The sequence below is a fragment of the Dendronephthya gigantea genome, unplaced genomic scaffold (assembly GCF_004324835.1).
Source record: "Dendronephthya gigantea isolate DGI-Jeju-01 unplaced genomic scaffold, DenGig_1.0 000001F, whole genome shotgun sequence".
NCBI classification, from domain to species: domain Eukaryota; kingdom Metazoa; phylum Cnidaria; class Anthozoa; order Malacalcyonacea; family Nephtheidae; genus Dendronephthya; species Dendronephthya gigantea.
In genome coordinates this window covers 2,511,221-2,533,563 of record NW_021163011.1, presented here as the reverse complement: position 1 = coordinate 2,533,563, position 22,343 = coordinate 2,511,221, and the positions used below count along the sequence as shown (strand labels likewise).

The 22,343-nt window shown below is 36.1% G+C and overlaps 1 protein-coding gene and 1 long non-coding RNA gene across 3 annotated transcripts in view; both read right to left on the bottom strand.

Moving 5' to 3' along the window:
* Positions 1–4,486: 4,486 nt before the first annotated feature.
* Positions 4,487–22,343, bottom strand: part of LOC114528777 (rho GTPase-activating protein 32-like) — a 31,062-nt gene continuing 13,205 nt past the window's right edge. Inside the window, exons 11-20 of one of the 2 annotated variants that reach the window (XM_028550502.1) lie at positions 11,174–11,251; positions 10,857–10,935; positions 10,607–10,700; positions 10,287–10,342; positions 8,032–8,134; positions 7,727–7,822; positions 7,514–7,562; positions 6,965–7,337; positions 5,621–6,662; positions 4,487–5,256 (exon numbers count right to left, since the gene is read on the bottom strand). In XM_028550502.1, coding sequence (XP_028406303.1) covers positions 5,632–6,662; positions 6,965–7,337; positions 7,514–7,562; positions 7,727–7,822; positions 8,032–8,134; positions 10,287–10,342; positions 10,607–10,700; positions 10,857–10,935; positions 11,174–11,251 — 1,959 coding nt within the window. In that variant the 3' untranslated portion in view covers positions 4,487–5,256; positions 5,621–5,631. Of the gene's footprint in view, positions 5,257–5,526; positions 6,663–6,964; positions 7,338–7,513; positions 7,563–7,726; positions 7,823–8,031; positions 8,135–10,286; positions 10,343–10,606; positions 10,701–10,856; positions 10,936–11,173; positions 11,252–22,343 lie in introns of those variants that run through there. The other variant, XM_028550494.1, reaches the window with a different exon arrangement.
* Positions 14,070–16,456, bottom strand: LOC114528840. The gene is made up of 3 exons (XR_003687538.1): positions 15,840–16,456; positions 15,271–15,418; positions 14,070–14,630 (listed from the first exon to the last, which is right to left on the bottom strand). It is a non-coding gene; the product is annotated as an uncharacterized LOC114528840 (long non-coding RNA).

Here is a 22,343-nt window from a genome sequence, read left to right as displayed (position 1 = left end):
CTATAGAAAACGCAAATAGCCCAATAAACATATTTTAGATCAGCTCTATATAATTTGAACAATTATAATGTTCAGTAGAACGTGTCATTTGACAAAACGGCTATTAATTTGAACAATTAGATGTTAGATTCTACATAATTCTGTCTATGTCGCACAAAACGTCTAAAAGGTGGTCATGTTTCATAATTTAAGTGACGTGCGAACGAACTATATAGCATTATGACATTATCCAATGAGGTATGTGATAACTCACACGTCTTTTAGTTTGTTTTTTTAAATCGGGACGATCGAGCATCCAATTATCCCTTCTATAATTATAAAATTCCAAAAAAATTATTTCTTTTTGTATGTATTGACTATTGATGTATGTTGTAATTTTTAAGTATTTTAATATTTTCAATCCAAAATAGTTCACATTCAAGGTCGCACTATAAACACTAAAGCGATATTTTTGACATGATTAAATGTACTCGTCACGTACACGATGAATAGTGAAGAACATAATAGTATACTCTAACTCAGGTTAACAGTCCAAAAAAAAGGCTGCATTTCCGACGTTCAAGAGCTCGCAATTTTAATAATTTTCTCGCCGTTCCAGCCTTTCTTTGTTCTCGAGGAAGTCATTGAACAATGCATACATGTTGCCATATGTCGGTCTTCAGAAATCCTTTCCGAGAACAGCACATCGGCAGTATATATATATATATATAGACTGCTCCCTCGTTCCCCTGAAATAACTATATGGTGTAAATGCAAGTACTGACTTCTGCAATGAGTTGCGTGCTTGCTTCATGCTTAATTGCGCGCTTGCTCGGCAGGTGATACCAATAGACGTTTTTTTATTTATCACGCAATGTTATTTATGAAGAATGAATCCGAGTTTCTGCGCGTCATCAATCTTAAAAGAGGGCCCGAAACGCATCAAGCTAAAGCAAAATATATATTTATATGTGTTTTTAACATTAGTCTGCTCTATACGTCTATATATACCCACGTTATTCCCAGCTCTAAATACGTTTTATCGAAAACATTTACCGACCTATAGTTCTTATCTTCAATAGGCAATTAATTAGATCTAAATCACAAAGGCTTTCTGTTTACGCGTGATTTAATGAAAATCTTAAGAGAACTCACTATAGCTGTGATTCATGAAAAGGCTGTCGCATGTCTCGGGTACAAAGGTAAATCGGGTTGTTACTTGTCAAGGTATAAATCACATTAGATTAGCGGATAGGACAGGGAATTCCATAGCCATTGGGTGGGACGTGTTGTGTATGTTGTCTTTTTACATGCATGCATATTATCACCGACTGTCTGCAACGCTTGCATGCATGCAAAGACAGAAAAAGCGATATTTCACAATATGTAGGTAATTAGGTATAGCTATAGGTCCTTCCGATGACGTTGTCTTAAGACTATATACAGCCCGCATTCTCATGTTATCAAACTGCATCGAATTCGAACTGATATAACATTCATTGGCAATGGACAACAAGTTTGTATATGTCATCTTACATCAATCTCGTTTCCCAAGCCCGCTACTCCACTGAAGGATGTCTTTAAAGGCCAGAGATCGAAAAATAGCTCTTTGCATGTATATATAGAAGGTATATATGAGGCATTCGCAATAAAAATAAACAACTTTAAAACAACTAACAGAGGATTTTCGGGGTATAGGCTATTAATCCCAATGTTGAACGGGATGATAGAAGCAATGGAGCACGCTCTCAGAGATTTGATGTTTAAATTTTAACATCAACCTTTATCGAATTAGCTCCATCGGATAAAAAACTATTATGAAATATTTTGAAAGGATTAAAATGAGAGAATAGGAGTTGTGCAACAAACCTTGTTGATCAGAAGACGACGTCGACGGAATCTTCGCAAGTTAAACACCATGCAGAACGAGCGTCAACCATGCACTTCATGCACTCCAAATCAAGCTTAATTTTAATAAAATTCTTAATCCAGTTTTAAATTAAGACGTCGTTATTAATGCCTGAGAATAATAAAAGTAATAATCTGAGGCATTCAAATAAAGAGCCTTGCTTTCAATTGGGTTTATCATAATATTAAGGCAATCAGATTCTAACAAAGGCTTGATTTCAATAGAGGAGACTTTTTTGGGGGACACCCTGTATGCACTGCGCTTATATGTACAAAAAAACACGCAATGCTTGCTTCTTTCAATAACAAAATATAGGCTCCTGGGAATCATCAAGGTTGCGTTTTGCATGAGGTAATGGAGGTATCTCTCATCCCATGCATGATCTATTTTTTGAATTGCATGCATCCGCCATAATAAACTAGGCCTATAAATATATGATATACAGGGTGTCCCCAAAACTATTGAAATCACCCATAACAATGTTAATAGTTAATAGAATGCCTAAGCACCCTGTTGGGAACCACAAGTGTATAAATGTTTGGCATAAGCATTTTTATGCATGATGACAGTGAAATTTGTTTGCACCCATGCACAAATTCTTATTACCAATAACTACAATTTACAGACCCATCAGATACAATTTACCATGACCTCTGATATGTCCTTCTTCTTAAATGTATAGCATTTTATAATAGTTGCGTTAATCCCCACGAGCAACGCAATGCTAACAAGTCACTCAAATTTCAACAATAGGTGATTTCAGTACGTATATATACAGAGTGTATCAAAAAAAACGCAACCACTTAATATTCTAAAATTCATATTGTTTATAAGCTCAATAGATTTTATGCCCCTGGGATTTTAAAATGGCTTCTAATCGTACAGTTCAACTGCTAATGGTCAAATCAGCTAAACTAATAATGGTGCAGCTAACAACCGAACATGATAACTTGAATGCTAACTGTCGTCCTTGTAAGATTCATTGTAAATAAAATTTTACTCGTTAAATACTTTCAATTCAGCTCGTTGGTTTACGCACCCGACTTTGTTTACAAACGATTGTGCCGCTAGAATATAATTACAGGCTTCTCGCATTCCAGGGCCAAACGTCTTTTGTGTTGTAGAACAAAGAGGATATTCATGAATATTAAGTGGTTGCGTTTTTTTTTATACACCCTGTACAGGGTGTCCCAAAAAACCCGAAAACTATTGAAATCACTCATTGTTAAAATTTGAATGCCGTGTTCACGAATTTCAGCCCGTGGGGATTTAATGCAACTTATAAAATGCTAAATGCTTTGTGTTGCTAGAGAAAGGGGACATGTCGAAGGTCATGGTCCTTGAGATGCACATTTAAAAATACTGTTATCCATATTTGTAAATTGTAAATATTGTTAATAAATATCATTTTTGCTGCATCATATGCATGCATAAAAGTGCTTATGGCAACCCCGATTTATACACTTGTGGGCCCAACAGAGTGCTTAGGCATTCAAACTCTAACAATGGCATTGTTATGGGTGATTTCAATAGTTTTCGTTTTTTTTGGGACACCCTGTAGTTTGGGATTTTGGCGCGGCGTGAAAGTCCGAAAAAAAATCACTTACTTTGTTCCACTTTGGTGATCTATCTCTTTCCTTAGGAACAGATAAATAAATATTTTAAAATTTTGATGAATACAGGCTTTGCCGGGACTGCAATGCTAAGAATCGGTACTCTTTTTACGTCACAAGCAACAACATGGCGGAGCAAAAGTTCGCACAGGAAGTGGCAAAAATCGCGATTTTGAGAGCTATAAAAAATCTTTGGAACGGCCAATGATTCCAGAAATGAAATCACAAAAGTTAGAACTTTAATTTAAATTGGGCCAATAAAAAAGGTCTCGAAAATTTCGTTGAAGTAGCACTTTAAGGGTTTATACAACATTTAAATACACAGTACGCTTGCCTGATTTACTTCATTTATACCTACACTTGCCATTAATATAAACGTTAAAATATCTAATCTATCAATTCTTAGAGCATTGTAAAGTATATTGCTAGGTAAAATAGCTTCGAAATACGTACTGAGGTCTAAGCACGAATTTGCATGCAAACTGTCTTAGCGCTGGTCTCTAGCCGAATGAACGTTAATTCATCGCTTATATAAGCAGCAGTAAATAAATCGATACTCGCCTGGTTTCTTGAAGTTTTAGTTCATATATACCGAATTATAAACTCGCACACTTTTGAGAGTTGGTTGGGGTCATTAAGTATATGGAAGCCTTCACAATCAATCAGGCCTATATCGGCGCTAAGTCTGGTCGGGAATAACTCCGTAATAAAGTCCAATCATTGGACGAAGCCGATTTGAATAATATTTGCTGATAATGCGGGAGCCGCGCAGGCAAACCAACACCTTCAAAAGCACTGGGGAGAACATCGAGGAGTGGAAAATTCAGTCAAAAGATCAAAAAGTATTCTAGGGAAACATATTGCGGGATAATAATACTTTTTCAATGCTTACTTTATCTTTACTTTCCATAGCCTGCGCGCAGACGCTATATATAGTAATAACTTCCGGGCACCAACATTCAGGCTACAAATATGTGTCGTTTATTTCACCGTCTATGTTACGTAGGCTATACTTTTCAAGATAGTTATAAGTTTTCGTCGTCAACTAACTATATAAAAACGTTACCAGCTTTGTATTTAAAATATTTAACAAACTTGACGAACAAAATTTGCTCTTAAACTGCGAAAAAAAGGTTTAAATACATGCAGGTACTTATCCGCATTCACGAAAGTTGTTGGACTCATCAGTAATAAAATTTTAAAAAAGCGGTTCAAAAAACCAACGTCATTTGTGTAAATGCGCCAAAATTTCAGGCATCGTGGCAATTTGTCTCCCTTTCGACTGTTTTCCGATAAATGAGCAAACCGAAATATAAACAACATACTTCTGGTTAAAATCGCTTTGTAGCCAAGTGTACGATACATCATTTAATACATTCGACTTGAAAAATATTTGCAACTTTGTTATAGCCGCTTTTAATCCATACCTATTAAATATAAACAATTCATTATAAATCTACCAAAAATATATGTACAATCTAAATGAGATGAATAAAATTTCAATATATGAATTCACTAATACTGCATAATAGTTATGCACAGTACTGTCAGTTAATTGAGCCTTGAAGGATATTAACAATGATCATCCCAATGCAAATATTCGGTTTCTGCTCCTCTCTTCTCCAAACCCACCATTTGATGATAGTTCAAACGCCTTGAACGGCGAAGATAATCGAGATATATTTTATGGGTAACAGCATTTCGCGCTGTATGTGTAGGAATAATCCTGTAAGGAAATTTTGGGAACTATGCACCCTAGAGATGACAAAATGTACTATTCTTCAGGGGCCGGTTGTATGAAAGCCGGATAGCGCTATCCACCGGATAGTGATTTTTTCAACCCTTCTAAAAATGCTTGAATAGCTATAAAATTTCAGCTTTGTAGCCAACATTGGTTAAAGAGGACCCTCACTTTAGGAATACTAAGTGTTAATCAAAGTTATACCCAACAACGGGCGATTTTAAAGCGATTGAAAAAATCACTATCCGGTGGATAGCGCTATCCGGCTTTCATACAACCGGCCCCAGTATCATAACAAAATGAAATCGCGTCGCGTTGCCGGTGTGTGTCGGCCTTACCAATCATTCAATATGTCTGGACATAGAGAACAGTGCATACCTGAGAACGGGTTATTTTTTTGTCTCATTTGCTGATCCGTTTTCTTCGTTTGCCACAGGCATTCCTGATTTTAAGGAATTTACGCCAGGCGCACGTACAACTCCAATCGACAATGCATTTGTTTGCTGGTTAACGCGACCTGTCACAAAGAACGTGGATTCGTCTCCGTTCACACGTCCTGGAGAGTCACTTCTTGACTTTTGTCGAACCTGCCGTTGATACCCAGGCGGTGAAGTTGCAGGTCTAGGGGGGCGCTGGTCAGCACGTTTGGAACTGTTTTCTGAGACCCCTTCATTCGACCCGGCCGTATTAATCCTGCGAGCGTCCGGTGATCCAACTTGCGCCTTTGCGAATGTCCCCCGCATACCTTCAGGCGGTAAATCTGGTTCTACATAGAATTTAGATTTCCCAGTAGCGGTAATTTTACCTCCACTTTCTTGAGGATTGTATCTGTTCCGTGATAACGGATATGAAATTGATAAACTCTTTCCTTTCTTATTTTCTTCACTGGATAATTCATCAACACTCTTGGAGCGTACCTTTCCTTCATCTTTCTTTATAGCATCTTCAAAGCTACGCTGTCTTAACGGCGGTCGTCTAAACGACGAGTTATGCGATGAAGTCCTTGTACTCTCCGGCCGTTTACCAAACAGTGACTTCCATTTTTTGCTTCCCCGCGTGATATTTGTTTTCTTGCCCCTAGGTAACTCAATGACCGTATGATATTCGGGAAGGGCACTTGGTCCCTCGCCTACATCAATATAAGTCTTGCCAGGTTTTAAAGGATTTCCAGGAACTGGACTTAAAGGACTTCCTCCCCTGGATCCTTCTTGTTCGGGTGAACTAAGATCCGGTGAAGATTCTTCTTGTTCAGCCAAAGGTACGTCCTTATTATTAACCCCGACGGATTCTGTCTGCGCCATTTTGGAAGGATTTCTAGATGACCTAGCCTCTTCTAAAGAGATAAGTTTTGGCGCTGGAGCAACACCAACGGAGGATGGCCGTATTTTACTTCGATCATAAAGTGAGATGCTTTCCGAAACTGAAATAAGATTTAAGAAGTACATGTATATTTTTATATAACCTTAATTATATGAGAAGTATATATAAGAGCGTTATAGACAGCAACGCAAATATTTTTGGCGATGAAAACTTGTTTGAACTTCGTAGTCTTCATTCCTAGACGAACTCATGACAAGGTCTTTGTATATCATAAGAAAAGCTACATAATTGATGACTACAAATTCCTTATACTTATTACTTCCACACGTGTTTCCACAGTACCATGCATTTAAAGATACATTACACATGCAATAGATTTAAATTAACTAAAAAGAAACTTACTTGATGGATCACTATGGCTTCTCTCCCTCATTCCATGTTTTGGACTATCAGGAAACCTCGTTATCGCTCTCGCAGCAGTGTCTTTATCAAAAAATATGTCAACGTTACGAATAAGAAATTCCACGACGACCGCTTGTGATCCTAAGTGCTCCAAACTACTGCTTTCCTCCATTTTTTCCGTCCTCATTAAATTCGGTGCCCAAACTATGGAAAGATTTTTCGCGTGCATTCCAGTCTCGTTGTGATAATCTGCTAATTTTGCAAGATGCTTCAGCAGGAACTCCACAGTCTTATAATGAGGGGGTGGCAACTGTTGAACGACATGATGGATCGCAATTTCGCGGTCGAAACCATCCTTGATTCGTACAGCACTCTGAAATTGAATTATATGATTTTTATAAGCATAATTTAGTAGATATATATTTGCTTCAGTTAAAAGAAATATATAACTGAAAATCAGCTTCACATATTTAGGAGCAAAATATTAACATGATTCCTTCATCTTTCAAAATTTTACAAAATAATCTTATGTAATACAGCATTACTTACAGTAAATTTTTCATATAGATGGTACGTCAACAAAGGATTGGGCAGTTCCCTATAGGATTATAATGCATTAGGGTGAGAAGAATGATAACATTTGAAAAATTACAAGACCCAATGTGGATGGCTATACGTTCATCTATATAAATAAACCCTATGGTGTCGCAATATGGTTTCACTTTCATTTTCGGAATAACATTTCTGAAATTGCATTTCTACCTGAAATACATCTTAAGAACATTTCCAACACAATGAATATCACGTAAAAAACAATCCTGTTCCAGTATTGGTGACTCTTCTGAATCAAACATGAGCCTGTAAAATACATCAATATGCCTGCAATCATCACACAGCCCTACACTTTTTATAATAGCTGCAAACACTAAAGAAGTTAATGACGATTTTCACGCATTTATATCATGCACATGCTGTGAGTGTTAAATATGAACCTATAAAGACTCCGGAAGCAAAATGGCTGTTCATGTGACAAATATGCTCAAAATTTCCATGATTGTGCACAGTACCTTATCTTTTGAACATTTGTGGACATTCCTGAATGACGGTACACACCGTTTGTTATACCACATTTTTCGATCAGTTTAGCACACATCTCTACGACAAGGGGAACTAAACGAAACGGATACGCAACAATTTGAAAATGGATCAATCTAAAATTAGACTTTGCAATTCATTTCAAATTATTCCTCGAAATAGTTAAACGAGCTAAGCTTTGAACTGATCGAAATAATTGAAGCCAAACGTCGGGGCTATGCATGTCAAAACCAAGCTAATGAAAATTGTTTATTGGTGTGGGGAGTTGGAAGTTATTTACCAAAGATAAATACTCCGAAAAAAGAAGTATATATCTATACTAAACCTAATTATCACTAGACGACATTATCAACTAAGCAAATGCCTGCGTGCTTTAGCTCTTATAACAAAATAAAATCGGCTAGACACATCATATAACTCAGACTGCAAATGTGCTTTATGCTATCTCTTTTCCCAAATAGCTACGTGGAAAAGATCGAATGTGGTATAACAGCTGCCTAAAATAGACAAAACACTTCTCGACATTTCGACCTGAGGGCCTTCGTCAGGAGAGTTAGTATGAAAATAAATAGCAGAAAAATATCATGTTTTGTATGGGGCAAAACACGTGATAAAAATAGGCCAATAGAAAACAAAAAATCAAAACAAATTGGAATACACTTTATTGCTAAAGAGATGCCTGATTGTGGGCTAAGAATAGTCCGCAATGAGGGAAGCCTGATCAGCAACGAAAAGCAGCAACTAGTTTTGATGTAAACAAAGAAATGGGAGTCGTATTATTCTGGGCGAAGAAGCCTAAATGAAAGAGTCTTTCATTTATGCCAGAGGGATGGAAGAGCAGTGAGACCAGTGTATCATTCTTAGATATCCTAGTTTCCATCAATGGCAATAGGCTCTCTACCTCAGTGTTCTACAAGCCCACTGACTCCCATAGCTATCTCTTATATTCTTCCTTCCACCCCAGCCACACTAAGAGGTCTATCCCCTTCTCACAATTCCTTCATCTCCGTCGCCTTTGCAGTGAAGATGATGACTTCCAGTCCAAATGTCTGGAGATAAAAACATTTTTTGTCGGGCGCGGCTATCTCTCCCTTCTTTTGACACTGCCTTATCTAAGGCCTCTGACATTTCCTGCTTAGACACTCTTAGAGACTCTGTCTCTAGCACCCCTAGCAATAATTCTACTCCCTTAGTTCTAACACATCATCCTTTCAATTTTGCTGTTAGGGATATCTTATTTAGGAATTTTTATATCCTGCAAAATGATCCCGAGACATCTTCGATTTTCACCGATAACACCCTAGTCTCTTTTCGGCACAACAACGCATTGGGACACAGCTTGCTACAGCAAAACTTTTCAGAGCCCAATGGCACATTCCCATGTGGCATTGGCCAATGTAAAACAAGCTCATCTACCGATTCCAGCACTGTTAATTCGGCTCCCAATTCACAGTTTTTCATCAGGCACCATTTCACATGCCTCTTTTCCAACCTCATTTATTGCATCCACGCAGCAAATGTGAATTACTATATATCGGTGAAACTGGAAGATCTCTAAGGGTAAGGTTTGGTGAACACGGTAGGTCGGTTAACCACCACGATAACACCAAGCCTGTTGCCAGAAACTTTACCTCTGGTAATCATTGTGTCACGGAAATGAAAATTAGAGCCCTCTGTCCCAATTCCGGTACTAACGATAGCCGTAAACGACAAGAAATGCAACTCATCCACAGTCTTGGTACTCTTCATCCCTCTGGCATAAATGAAAGGCTCTCTTTCATTTAAGCCACTTCACCCATAGTAATACGACTCCCATTTCTTTGTTTACATCAAAACTGGTTGTAATACGTTTTCGTTGCTGATCAGGCTTCCCTCATTGCGGGCTATTCTTAGCCCACAATCAGGCGTCTCTTTGGCAATGAAGTGTATTCCAATTTGTGTTGATTTTTTGTTTTCTATTAGCCCATTTTTATCACGTGTTTTGCCCCCATACAAAACATGTATTCTCCCCTATTTATTTTTAAACTAACTCTCCTGACGAAGGCCCTCAGGTCGAAACGTCGAGAAGTGTTTTGTCTAGGCAGTTGTTAAACCACAATGTGTTGATGCTAAGTTGTTTTTGAAGACGCTGCCACGCTAATCCTTGGTTAGTAGAAAAGATCGTATGTTTATATCGCTATACGAGTAATGGCTATGCGCATTAATTATGATAGAAAAACCAACTTACTTTCTCTTCCAGTTCTCTGAAGATGTTCACCAAGGTCACAACCAAACGTTCGTTCTCTAGTGTAAAAATTATAAAATTAAAACCTATAATGTAAATGCTAGCAACAAATACTAAATAGTTTATGCAGCTGCATGCATTCAATAAGTCCACCCTTTTATATATTGCAACTAACTTCGAAAGCATATATTGTCTTCAAAATTAAACCAATAATTAATAGACACGTGGAAGGGGACTATCGCGCTGAGGCAAAAAATGAACGGTTGCAAAAAAATGCACAAATGTACCGTACATGCAGCGATTCTCGAAGCAAAATAAATTACCTCAGAATTCCAGACTGCAGCAGTCTTACACGACTGGGACGTGATGACAGAAATGTCCGAAGATAACTTACAACTTTTCCTCGTTTAGAAGCAACTAAAAGGAAAGTTAACGAAAAACAAAACAATAAATCAGTAAAATGGACCGTCTTTAAAAATGATATACGTTGTCCTGTGGGTATCAAATCATACTGCCTAAAGAAGTACATTACGAATTTTTTCCTATTACGAATGTATTGGCAAGGTATCATACCTGGAGTGAGTTTTTGAGGTGCAACCGTTGCTGAAGTATCCCCGATTACTTTGACACATTGGCTGGGAAAGAAGCCAACCTAAAAACGCAATTAAGCATGCTCTTGAAAACCGAATTTCGTTTCTAATTTTGCATAACAAACCATGCTTATAAAATATAAAAAGAGATGCAGATAGTGATTTACAATTATGGCTGCCATACATTCACTCATTATAACAAAAATATCTGATGGAATTCTACTTGTATATTCTCCTATACGTTAAAAGAGCAATTATTTTTCTTCAATTATTTTCAAGAAGCTATTATTCTGCAAATACCTCAAATTCGCGTTTTCCACGCCACCAAGAGCTTTCTTCGTACGGGGGCATATCGATGACCGAGACAATATCACCTACCTGGAAAAACAAAGATTGAAGTTGTATATTTCTACCCGTCAACAGTTTCTATACACCTTCACATGGACGCATGCAGGACATGCGAAGTTTATGCATGCACGGTTAGATGCATGCCTATAGCCTACGTACTTTGCAACTTTACAACCTTACACGTACTGTTTTGACATAGTCGACATGCACAGTCAACATGCAGTCAATAGTGCTTAACATATCGAATTTTCTACTAAAAATGGAATTTTAGGTTCTACATGATACAGACATTCAACTCTATATCTAGAGTGTTTACAAGGTCAATTATTTATGTTGTTCGATCGAAACCAGACGATTGTATATCCTAGTTATCTTTAACGATTTGCTATAGCTTCCAGTCGAAAATTGATAATCTTAAAGCTAGGAGACAAATTTAAAATATGAAAACAATACGGTTTATTAAAGTAGAATTCTCGGATTTCATTTTCCTGAAATTCGAAATATATATATTAGACACAGGTAGAAAATATTTTCTTACTCTATGTTACGCGCTATAGTTCATAATATATAGCCAAGGCAAATGCCATTTGAAATATATAAGGTTGCTTTCCACTTATACGCGTTTTTTATACGCACGTACACGCACGTAACGTCTAAAAGAACTTAGTTTTTCGCATATTTTATATTCTAGGGGTTTAAAGGTCTTAACTTCGACAAGTGGAATTACACAAACTTCAAATTCAAGCCAGGAACAGTTGAATGAAAAATGAGTCAACTATAGGTACTCCGGCAGGAATCGAACCTATACGCTTTTGCGATGCCGGTGCAATGCTCTTGCCATTGAGCTACATGCAGAGATAGCTGACAAGAGCAAGTGCATGTGGTTAATGTGTATATGATGGTAATGCCGGGAATAGGTGAAGGTTAAAACAATTGTGATTTGTAGACCTAGATTTTATTTTGAATAATGAAAACTTAAAGCGTTTGAGAATTTCGCATATACCTATATATATATGTAGTTGAAGATCATTTACGATTTTCCGTGCTTAACTATACAGTGAACCTGGCCAAAATTTGAACACATGCAGTCCTAAATGTTTTTGTAGGATTTATAATGATGGCGCGTGAATGTGAGTTGCAATTACAGATGACGTGGTATATATCATGTGCATGGGTAATCATGCTACTACGGTGCATATACGCAATGGTTGAGGCGCACGATCGTACAGAAATGACGCACGAATATTGGCGACGGTTAGTGCATGCACATGATAGTGGTTTTAAAAATTTTCACAATTAAGGATGTTGGTTTCATTTAGGCGTATATCTTGAAAGCGGAGCTTTATTTTAAAGTAGTAATCTGCTTAACGGTATTTGTGGGCGATAACAGCTAAAGCAGTAGAGCTAAAAGACGTCCAAATGCAAGCCCAAGACACAGTAAAACCGAAATCAATATTTGCTAGTGATTGGAATTACGAATAGTTATGATCTATAGCCAAAGATATAGTGGCAAAACCAAGAAATGATATAGTGGCAAAACTATAATATTCATGACGCGGGCAGTCTTTGCACGTAAATATAATCACAATATAACATTAATTGCAGCATTAATCAAGAATACTTAGTGGTTACCCACTTACCCTCTTCCAAAACACCGAATGCGGGTTCTTATATTTGTCGAAATTATTCATGTGGTGGTGACAAATCAAGACATAGAAATTCAAACAGCGCAAGTAAACAATCAATAATGTATTGCAATCATATACTTTATTGCATTTGATAGATAATTAATTTTAGGGCAGTTGCATTCATATATATAAACTAAGCACCCGTATATACAACAAGAGCCGCATTTCGTCAACACAATATAGGAAAATATAACCCACTATTTTTGTCCAGAATTGACTGTTTAATCACTATACCGGAAAACGAAGAAACTTCTATTAACTGAAAATATAATTCTACTAAATTCCACTTAACATAAAGATAAGCTGTTGAAAAATTTAATTTGTTGATTTGCCTTCAGCTAGCCATATAGGCTAACCGCTGTTGCCCAAAGTGGACCGGACCTAGAGAATTCAATTCACGGCTGGAATGTTGACACAAGGAGGTTGTATATTTACAATGCTACGCGCATCGACTTGGGCGCGCTTTTACAATTCTCACGTAGCCAATTATAGCGAATGAAGTATGGCAAATATTTACCGTGAATGAAAAACAATTTGGAAGCTAGGGAATGTACATATAGCTATACTAAAATGTAATGTTATACAATTAAAACAATAGGACTGGCGGAAACTATATTCGTCTCCCGCGCCTTGATATCATTTCTCATTATTCTGTTTTTAACCATTTTCATTTTCGAGACACAACATTTCCGCATTCGTGCCAATTTCCTTTGCTGAAATTCAGATCGGATGCGAAGAAATGAAAATATATAATTGTAGCTATTATGGACATAAATCACGCAAATAATAGATATTTATATTTTTTCACATATGGCATAGAGCCAGCGTCTTTTTACGTCGGTTACATCGTAATTATCATTGACGCTTGAAAAGAGGAAGATAAAACTCATAAAAGTCGTATGCGCGTATCCTAGTTCGCTCTTAATAGTTAATACACTCTCTTAATTGAAACCCTGAATCTTTTGACGGCTCCAATAAGGAGCGCAGCAACAAGGGATGGAGGAATCATATAGATATCTTTAGGGGGGAGATTTTAATGCAAGTGTGTGATTCAAGAGATATATAATCCCCCGTCAGTAATTTTCACTCATCCATTTGTGATGTATAGCTATACAAAGACCACCCAATACTATTATACCCTTACGAAAAAAACACATGCGAAAACCACATGTGGAATCACATGTGACTCACATGTGAAATTGGAACCATTATATCACATGTGGTTCACATGTGGTGGTATCACATGTGGTTCACATGTGGTAGTATCACATGTGGTAGTATCACATGTGAGTCACATGTGGTTCAGTACATGTGGATCTGGAACAACCACATGTGGTTCACATGTTAGTCTGTTTTGACGTTCACATGTGGTTCACATGTGATCCACACAAACTACTGCATGACACCTTTAATTATCATTAAATCACTCAGACACAGTATTACCAGGTGAAGTAAATTAATGCACATATATTGAAAACCATATTACAAAATGAAGTGAAACATTTGACTATGTTAAAGAGTAAAAGATACATCTGTAAATATAAAAAAATGAATTATAATACTATAATTTATTTAGTCATCCTACTGTCCTTAATTGTTGCTAAGATCTTCCTGATTCTTTCTTCGGTTTTCCATTGACAGCCTAAATTCTTTGCACTCTTGTGTCATAACAGCTTTTAAAATTGTATTATTTGCTTGAGGAAATTTCATGATGACAAAAGCTGGAAAAAATATAAACAGGATTGTTAATTAATAGCAATTGCAGTTCATCGCAATAAATAATTTAAAGTCAAATATAATTTCATTGCCTAAAAAATAAAACATTAAATGGAAAGTGAGAATGTTATCTACTGTATACAAAAACATTAACAAAATAACAATCCATTCTTCTGAGAAACTGCTGTTGTTCATGGTCAACAGTGAATAAGGTTGTGCAGACCTAGGGAATGGCTAAGGGAAGGAATGGCTGAGGCAAGAAAGAGGCTTGAATCTTAGGAAAAGATGGTGGAACTTTGATGGTGTACATATTTTCTTGGTTGCAGCAAGTGCTGCTAAAACTGCCTCTTTAAAGTCTTAAATCCATCTGGCCATGTTGCTCAGTTGGTAGTACCAATCTGATACTGTGAGGCTTTTAGACCCAGCCAAAACATACAAAATATTTGAAATATCATATGTAAAAATACATTAATTTCTTCTAAATTAGGTGTTTAGAAAAACAAAATTCTGCTATACTGTATACAGAATATTGCTACTGTTTATAAGACTCCAAAGGTTATTGAATTAAGTTAAGGTGCAAGGGGTATTCCCTAATTTAGACCATATTGTGTACCGGTATATATCAAATGGTAATATGTTTCAAACCTTTATATTCTTCTTTGGTTTCTTATTGTCAGCACTGGTCACATCTAATCGCCTCTTCTTGGCTTTATTATCATCACTGTTATTATCACTGTTATCCTCCAACTGCTCAATTCAAGCTAAGTTTTCATTAGTAACTCATTCTTGCTATCTGTGAAAAAACACAAATACTCGCTTTAGAAAATTTATATATACACAAATATTTTATTGCTATACACAACTAAGTATGAGCGAGCGAGATGTGCACATGTTTGGAAGATAACATTCCACACGACTATATATCCCAGTCTCAGTTGGAAGGACATGTTGATCTAGAAAAAACTATAAACAATATATTTCTAGCGCATATAATGTCACTATGTTCTGCTTCTTTCTTTGCTAAAACATTATTACACCGCTATTGAGGATATTTCCCGGCTATCACTAGTGTGTATGAGCGAAGTATTTATACGAAGATGAATGATGATTGATAAAGTTGAATAAACAATCTTCTGATTACAATAATACAATTCGATGCGGACCTAGGTTAAATTATTATTATATTATTATTTAAGTGTCACTGAGATGCTTACCACTTTCTGCCAAAACGTTTCAAAATACGATTTCCATGCCGTCTTTGGGGAATTCATCTTTGAGTATCCAAACAAAACCATGCGATCCTTCTCGGGATGTTTTAGCATGCACACTTTTGTCTTTAAATAATATATTCTTTCTTTAAGATGCTTGTCTTATTTGACTCAATCCAGTGAACCAGCACCTATTTCATTTCCAATCGTATTAGGAGAGTGACAAAGATTATCCTTTTATGTCTTTTATCAAATAAAATTGCAATCTCCTCGTAGAACAGCCAAGAATGTCGTTGTAAAAAATTTGAATTTTGAAACGAATGCGCAACCTCGTTCCCAGGGTTTTCGCCTAATGTGGCGTCACACTTGTCGGTCGTTGGGGTTATTACACCGGTCGGAGATTGGCCTCAGATTTATAAATATTAGGACGAATGTATTATTACAACGAGGCTGAGTTTACTATTCGCTCATAGCCAACGAGGCTGAGTTATCTTATTGTTTTATTGTAAACTATAGCATTTAATAAGCAGCAGAATTTTGATATAATTTAAATAACCCGGCATATATAGACAATCCAATGAATATCCACAAGACATCTTCTGGATTGTCTTAATCAGCAGTGTTTTGATGTGAATAACTTTATTTGTAGATTACCAAATATGTTAGATAGAGATTAATTGTAAATAAGAAGACAACTTAAATATACAGTGTTACTTAAACTGAGCAAAGCAGTAACTATTATTTAGATGATTATGCACGTGTATTTGGGGAATAGGTATGTGGTATATGTATGCATTCACATTACAGAAGTTTGCTGATTCATTATTAGTTTGAAATACATTTTCATGTCAACCACATTTCGTTCACATAGGTTTATACATTTTCACATGTAAGCCTTGTGTGATCGCATATAAACCACATGTGATCACATATGAACCACTTGTTTGTAGAGACATTTCTCATGTGAACCACATGTGTATCTCATATAACCACATCTGCATCACATGTGGTTCACATGTGCCCTCATAGAACCACATGTTTTCACATGTGAACCTCATGTGTATCCAATATAACCACATGTACATCACATGTGGTTCACATGTACCCTCCATATAACCACATGTGAACTACATATAATCACATGTGATCACATGTGATCACATGTGAAGCACATGTGATCACATGTGAAGCACATGTGGTTCACATGTACCCTCCATAAAACCACATGTGAACCACATATAATCACATGTGATCACATGTGAAGCACATGCGATAAGTTTCATATATACATATATCGCATCATTCGCATGTAATGCAGGTGGAAATAAATCTCAAATTCATGCAGTTTCTCTGCTTATATAAGCATGAAACAGACCGTGACCATAGGGGTTGCAAAACTAATTCCGGAAGCGGATGTCTTCAAATAGAATTCATTTTTAATATAAACAAATCATTGTTGGAAAGCTATCATAAAAGGACACCAGCTCTTTATTTTCTTGTTTAAATATAAAACAACCAAACTCAGGTTTCGTAATTTTAGGTATATATATAATATATATATGAATGATCTTTATAAGACTTTATAAGGAAACACCATGCGTACCAGCAAATATAGATCAGAAAGAATATTTGTTCTAAAAATGGTAATACCGCATGAACACGTAAATTTAACCGAAAGATTTCATCACAGAACTAGTTACAAACACAAATTTAAGTCAATAAAAGCGTACATGCATCATATCTAACACGAAAATTTATTCTTCGCTATAGTCAGATTTCTTAGTGAAATAAAAACAAACATTTATACAACATAACAACATGTACACTTTGCTATATATAAATATATGTATATATATATATATATATATATATATATATATATATATATATATATATATATATATATATATATATATATATATATATATATATATATATAGGTATATGGCCTGTGTGCTTGGATTTGAGTGACTGTGCCAAACCTTACATAAACTCGATCTATTCCAAAAAAGTTTAGAAGTAGCTACGTGTGGCGCGCTTATTAAAATTATAACTTAAACATACTTATGACAGCTACTTGGTTTAAATATGGGCGAAGCAGCTGATGAAAAGTATCAACGAAAGATAATTGTAATTGATCATACATATATACAGTATATACGCAACCGTCGACACATTTTTCAATTGGGTCACCTCATCGAGCGAATGAAATAATGAAGAATAATGGTCTTTATCCATCAAATTTCAACGACTTATAAAACATATAGGGTTCAAAAATCTAGCACGAAAGTTTATGACGGAAATACATATACAGCAAACCTCATGCCCAACTTTACAAGCATTATATACAGCTACCATGGGTAATGCAATAATGGTCTAGACATAGTCAGCTTTGGTTTCACATGCATGACATAAGGAGGAAGCTTCCGATTCATGAAGTGACAAAACATGCAAATGCGCCATATATACATTTACATTCAGTTCCTATTTCAAAAAATACTGCTTTGTGGAATAATCTACACGCCATATATAGTTTTACTTGAAAAATAATGTACGACGGTTCGAGGGAATTAAAATTTTATAGTGTAGAAATACGATATATAGTTAGCGCATGCAGATATCCAGCAGAAGTAAATCCTTACAGAATAGAGCCAGCAGTTTCATATATTTACTGACTTTATCCGATGCCACCCTGTTGCCATTGGGCCTCAGAGAGTCAGACTTTCGCTATCAATTATAAAATGAAAACATATATTGCCATATACAAAGTGACAAGCTGCTGATGTGTTTAATATTCATACATATTATATATACACCGTATTGCCTGCATGTAGAAATACTACAACAAGTGCATGTTCTGGGAACATAATCAACTTGGCTATATAAGCCACCATATATAGTGTTCAACTATTTCCATGCATGTGCAACTCTTATGGTTATACAACATTGCAACATACGACAGTTGAATATAACATGATGCGATCATGTGCGGAATGCTTGTCAACATCGTTGAAGTCCAATGAAGAAGGTTTCAAATCACATGCTCAACAACTATATTACATCTATTTACATGTTTAATGTTTATGTCAAGTATATAACGAATGCTATAATGGAGATCGCTTTGATCGAGACGGCACAAGCACTCTAAAATTATCATGTTATCGATATGTTTCCTATGCCGACACTATTATATATAGTTTCGGAAGTTTTCGCCACGAAGTGAATGAAAATACTAAATGGAAACTGCTAAGATAAATGTCTACTTGTTACTTACAATTACATGATTTGAAGATAAACACTAGTTTCAGGCAGCGGAACGACTCTATTATACCCAACATCTGGGAAAAAACGTAATAGCTATATATCACCCTAGGCATTCGTCGTCATTAACTATATATACCCCATTTAATACCTACCAAGTCTTGTAAGACAATCGAACGAGTCGCAAGGTAGTAGGACAACCGATGCCTCTTCATTCTCTTCACTTCATCCTTACCGGATTTTTGTTTCCTTCCCGATTCGGGAGATGAAACACGCAATGCTCGCAACATTTTGACACAGGTCGAGAAAACTGCTTGCGTTTCTGAGTGTCTACATTCTATACTGTACTTTTGTTCCTGAATCGAAAGTCCCACGCTGCGGACGAAAACATTGGTAAATAATTAAACCAGCAGGGGGGGTGACACGTTTATGGCTAAGTATCAGATAAAGGGCGATTTATTATTGCAAAAAGCACATGTCCGATGAAACAACTCGTGTTATCGATATAATAACAATATCGAAAACGGCTGAAACGCTCTTAAGAGTTTAAAAATATCAATTACGTTCGGTAATGAAGCGGCATAATGAAGATAGCGAACTTTATTCGCTCTTTCCAAGCAATCACGGCAGTAATATAACGCATAGCATGCTCGTCTAATTTATTAGAAAGACTATAAATGTTTAATTAATGCGTTTTGCAACAACGGCTGGGCGAAAAGTAAACCAAAACAGCAGAGATCGCGGTTAAGTATGACAAGTATTAAAAATATTTGAAGAAGCTCAATGTCAACAACATGTTTTTTAAACAAGCCATATCTGCTTGAAGTGCTTTTTATAAGGGTTGTGAAAGGCATATTAGCACATGCCAATGGTTAAAATGAAACGACAGATATGGACTTTCACATAGAGATTATTATCAACGCCTCAGACAAAAAAGCAGAGCGATCTTAAAGGTGCAATTGATTCCGGTACATAAAGATCGATATTTCTCTCTCCAGATATACTGTAAAATCCCCTCGAATCTCCAAATTTACTGTAAAAATTCACCTTAAACACTTGCTATTTTGATATACAACCATGCAGGCAAGCGTGAACACTATACACTGTACATGCATCACTTTGTATTTTTGAATTGGGTCAAGAAACTATACAATTTTATTATACTAAATGTTCATTCGTATGGCAACTAACTATTATAGTGGAATAGGTTCGCTTTCATTTATCGGAAAATGTGTGCTTGAAACCCAAATTTCACACGTTCCAATTGCATATACACACATTCCTATATTTAAAATGCTTGATGGCGTTTTGTGATGCTATATGAATGCATGCATGTGTAACATGACTTCGATCAAAAATTTATAACGACTCATAGATTACAACAGAGTCCATACCACTGGTCCATATACGTGCGATTCAGTTTAGCCATACAGACGTAAGTGTCACGTCGGATATGATTGGATGACAAAGTCAAAGGTTGGGCAGCCGCGGCAGCTATTTAATTAATTTTCAATACGGCGCCAGATAGATGATGTTACAATATAAGACTTCAGTCAATTGAGAGGTTTGCGTTTTCAAAATATACCCGTAAGCATTTATATACTGGCCCCACAATTGATGCATGAAAAATATGTGCATATATAAAAAAAATATTCACGATTAAATAATTTGTCTGATGTTAAACATGCGTCACATATTTTGGCCGGAACGTATCCATGGATGAGACATGCATGTTCACTCCGCTGAACGGCCGGCCAGACTTGAGACTTGTGCCAAGATTTTGTATAAAATAAACAATAGTTTCATGGGATGTCACAAACAATAGGATAATGGTTATATATATATACTGGCCTAATCTTTAAATGTGGATGTTATTGGATGTTCTCACAAGAGTATACCAATGTACAAGATTATTTACACTCAGTGTCATATACATAAAGACGACTTGCGATATATAGCACGGTATGGTGAACCATAGCTGAGGCTGGTTTCTAGAAGTCCACTCTCCTGTTTTTTCCGTAGCCCTATGGACAATTTTTAACGGGAAGACAAGCCTGGAGTTACAGACGAACTTTACAGAACAAATAGCGCATCGTTGTAGCCTATAGTAGCCATGCATTCACTTTTAAAAAAGGTATGCTGCATTATGATTTCAGTTAAACAGCAAATGAAGTGATCTCTTTCAAAAATAATTAGAACGCGAATGCCTTTAATATTTGCGTGGAATTTTATAGGCACAAAATAAAGGTGTCTAAACTAAAGATTGAATTTTCTAGGCAAAACTATTTGGAGCCCGAATTTAGGTTATTCTCGAATTTAAGGATAGAGAGAGATTTTGCGAATGCTGCATGATCCTGAGAGATTTTGCGAATGCTGTTTTTAAGCGTTTCTTAATAGACATCACAGAAGTGCCTTTTTAGGATACAAAGTATAGTATCAGATGTCCATTGTCACACAGTGAAAATGAAGCTAGAGAACATATTCCATTATACCAAGAAATTTGGAGCTGGTTTAACGTGTCTTAAAATGCAACTGTGTCTATTTTAGTTATACGTAATTAGTTAATAATAATTAGTTTGAACATGCATTTGTAAAGAGGTATGCCATGCATTCAGTTTCTAAAGAGTAGAACTTATATTTATTTACAGTTTTGTGCATTTTGGTCGGCTCATTTTTCTTACTTCCAGCAATTCATTAAATTTGATCATTTCCTAATATAATTCGAAAGTTCCTTCCGGATCGTTCCATCAAAATTTGTAAATTTGTTTTGAGCAATTCTCATCTCATGTGCAGTGACACAAAGTGAAAGATATTCAAAGAATTCGTCATATATCATTTGCATGCGTGATTGATTTTCGGGACGCTTCCATTGGCAGGATCACTGAATAACCCCAACGCAAAAAATGATGACCTGGGAAATTTTCAGAAAAAATCCCCCTCCCATGCACTGAAGAAATACTGTAACTATCTAGGAAAGCAGCCCTTGTAAACACTATATATATATAGTGTTCCAGAAAGAACATTTTAATTAAGACTGAATTCCAAATATGAAAAATTTGAGTCTGTGTTTTATAATTCTATTTTGACTGGCGTGAAGTGTATATATACTGTGCCGACAATAACAATAATAATGGTATGATACTTCAAAGATGTCGGCCAAGTTATTTTTCCTGTTCAGCATGGTTAAGTTTTCGGAAATTAGAGATATGTCAGCACCGCGCCTTCAGGACGGGTAAAATTTCATCATGC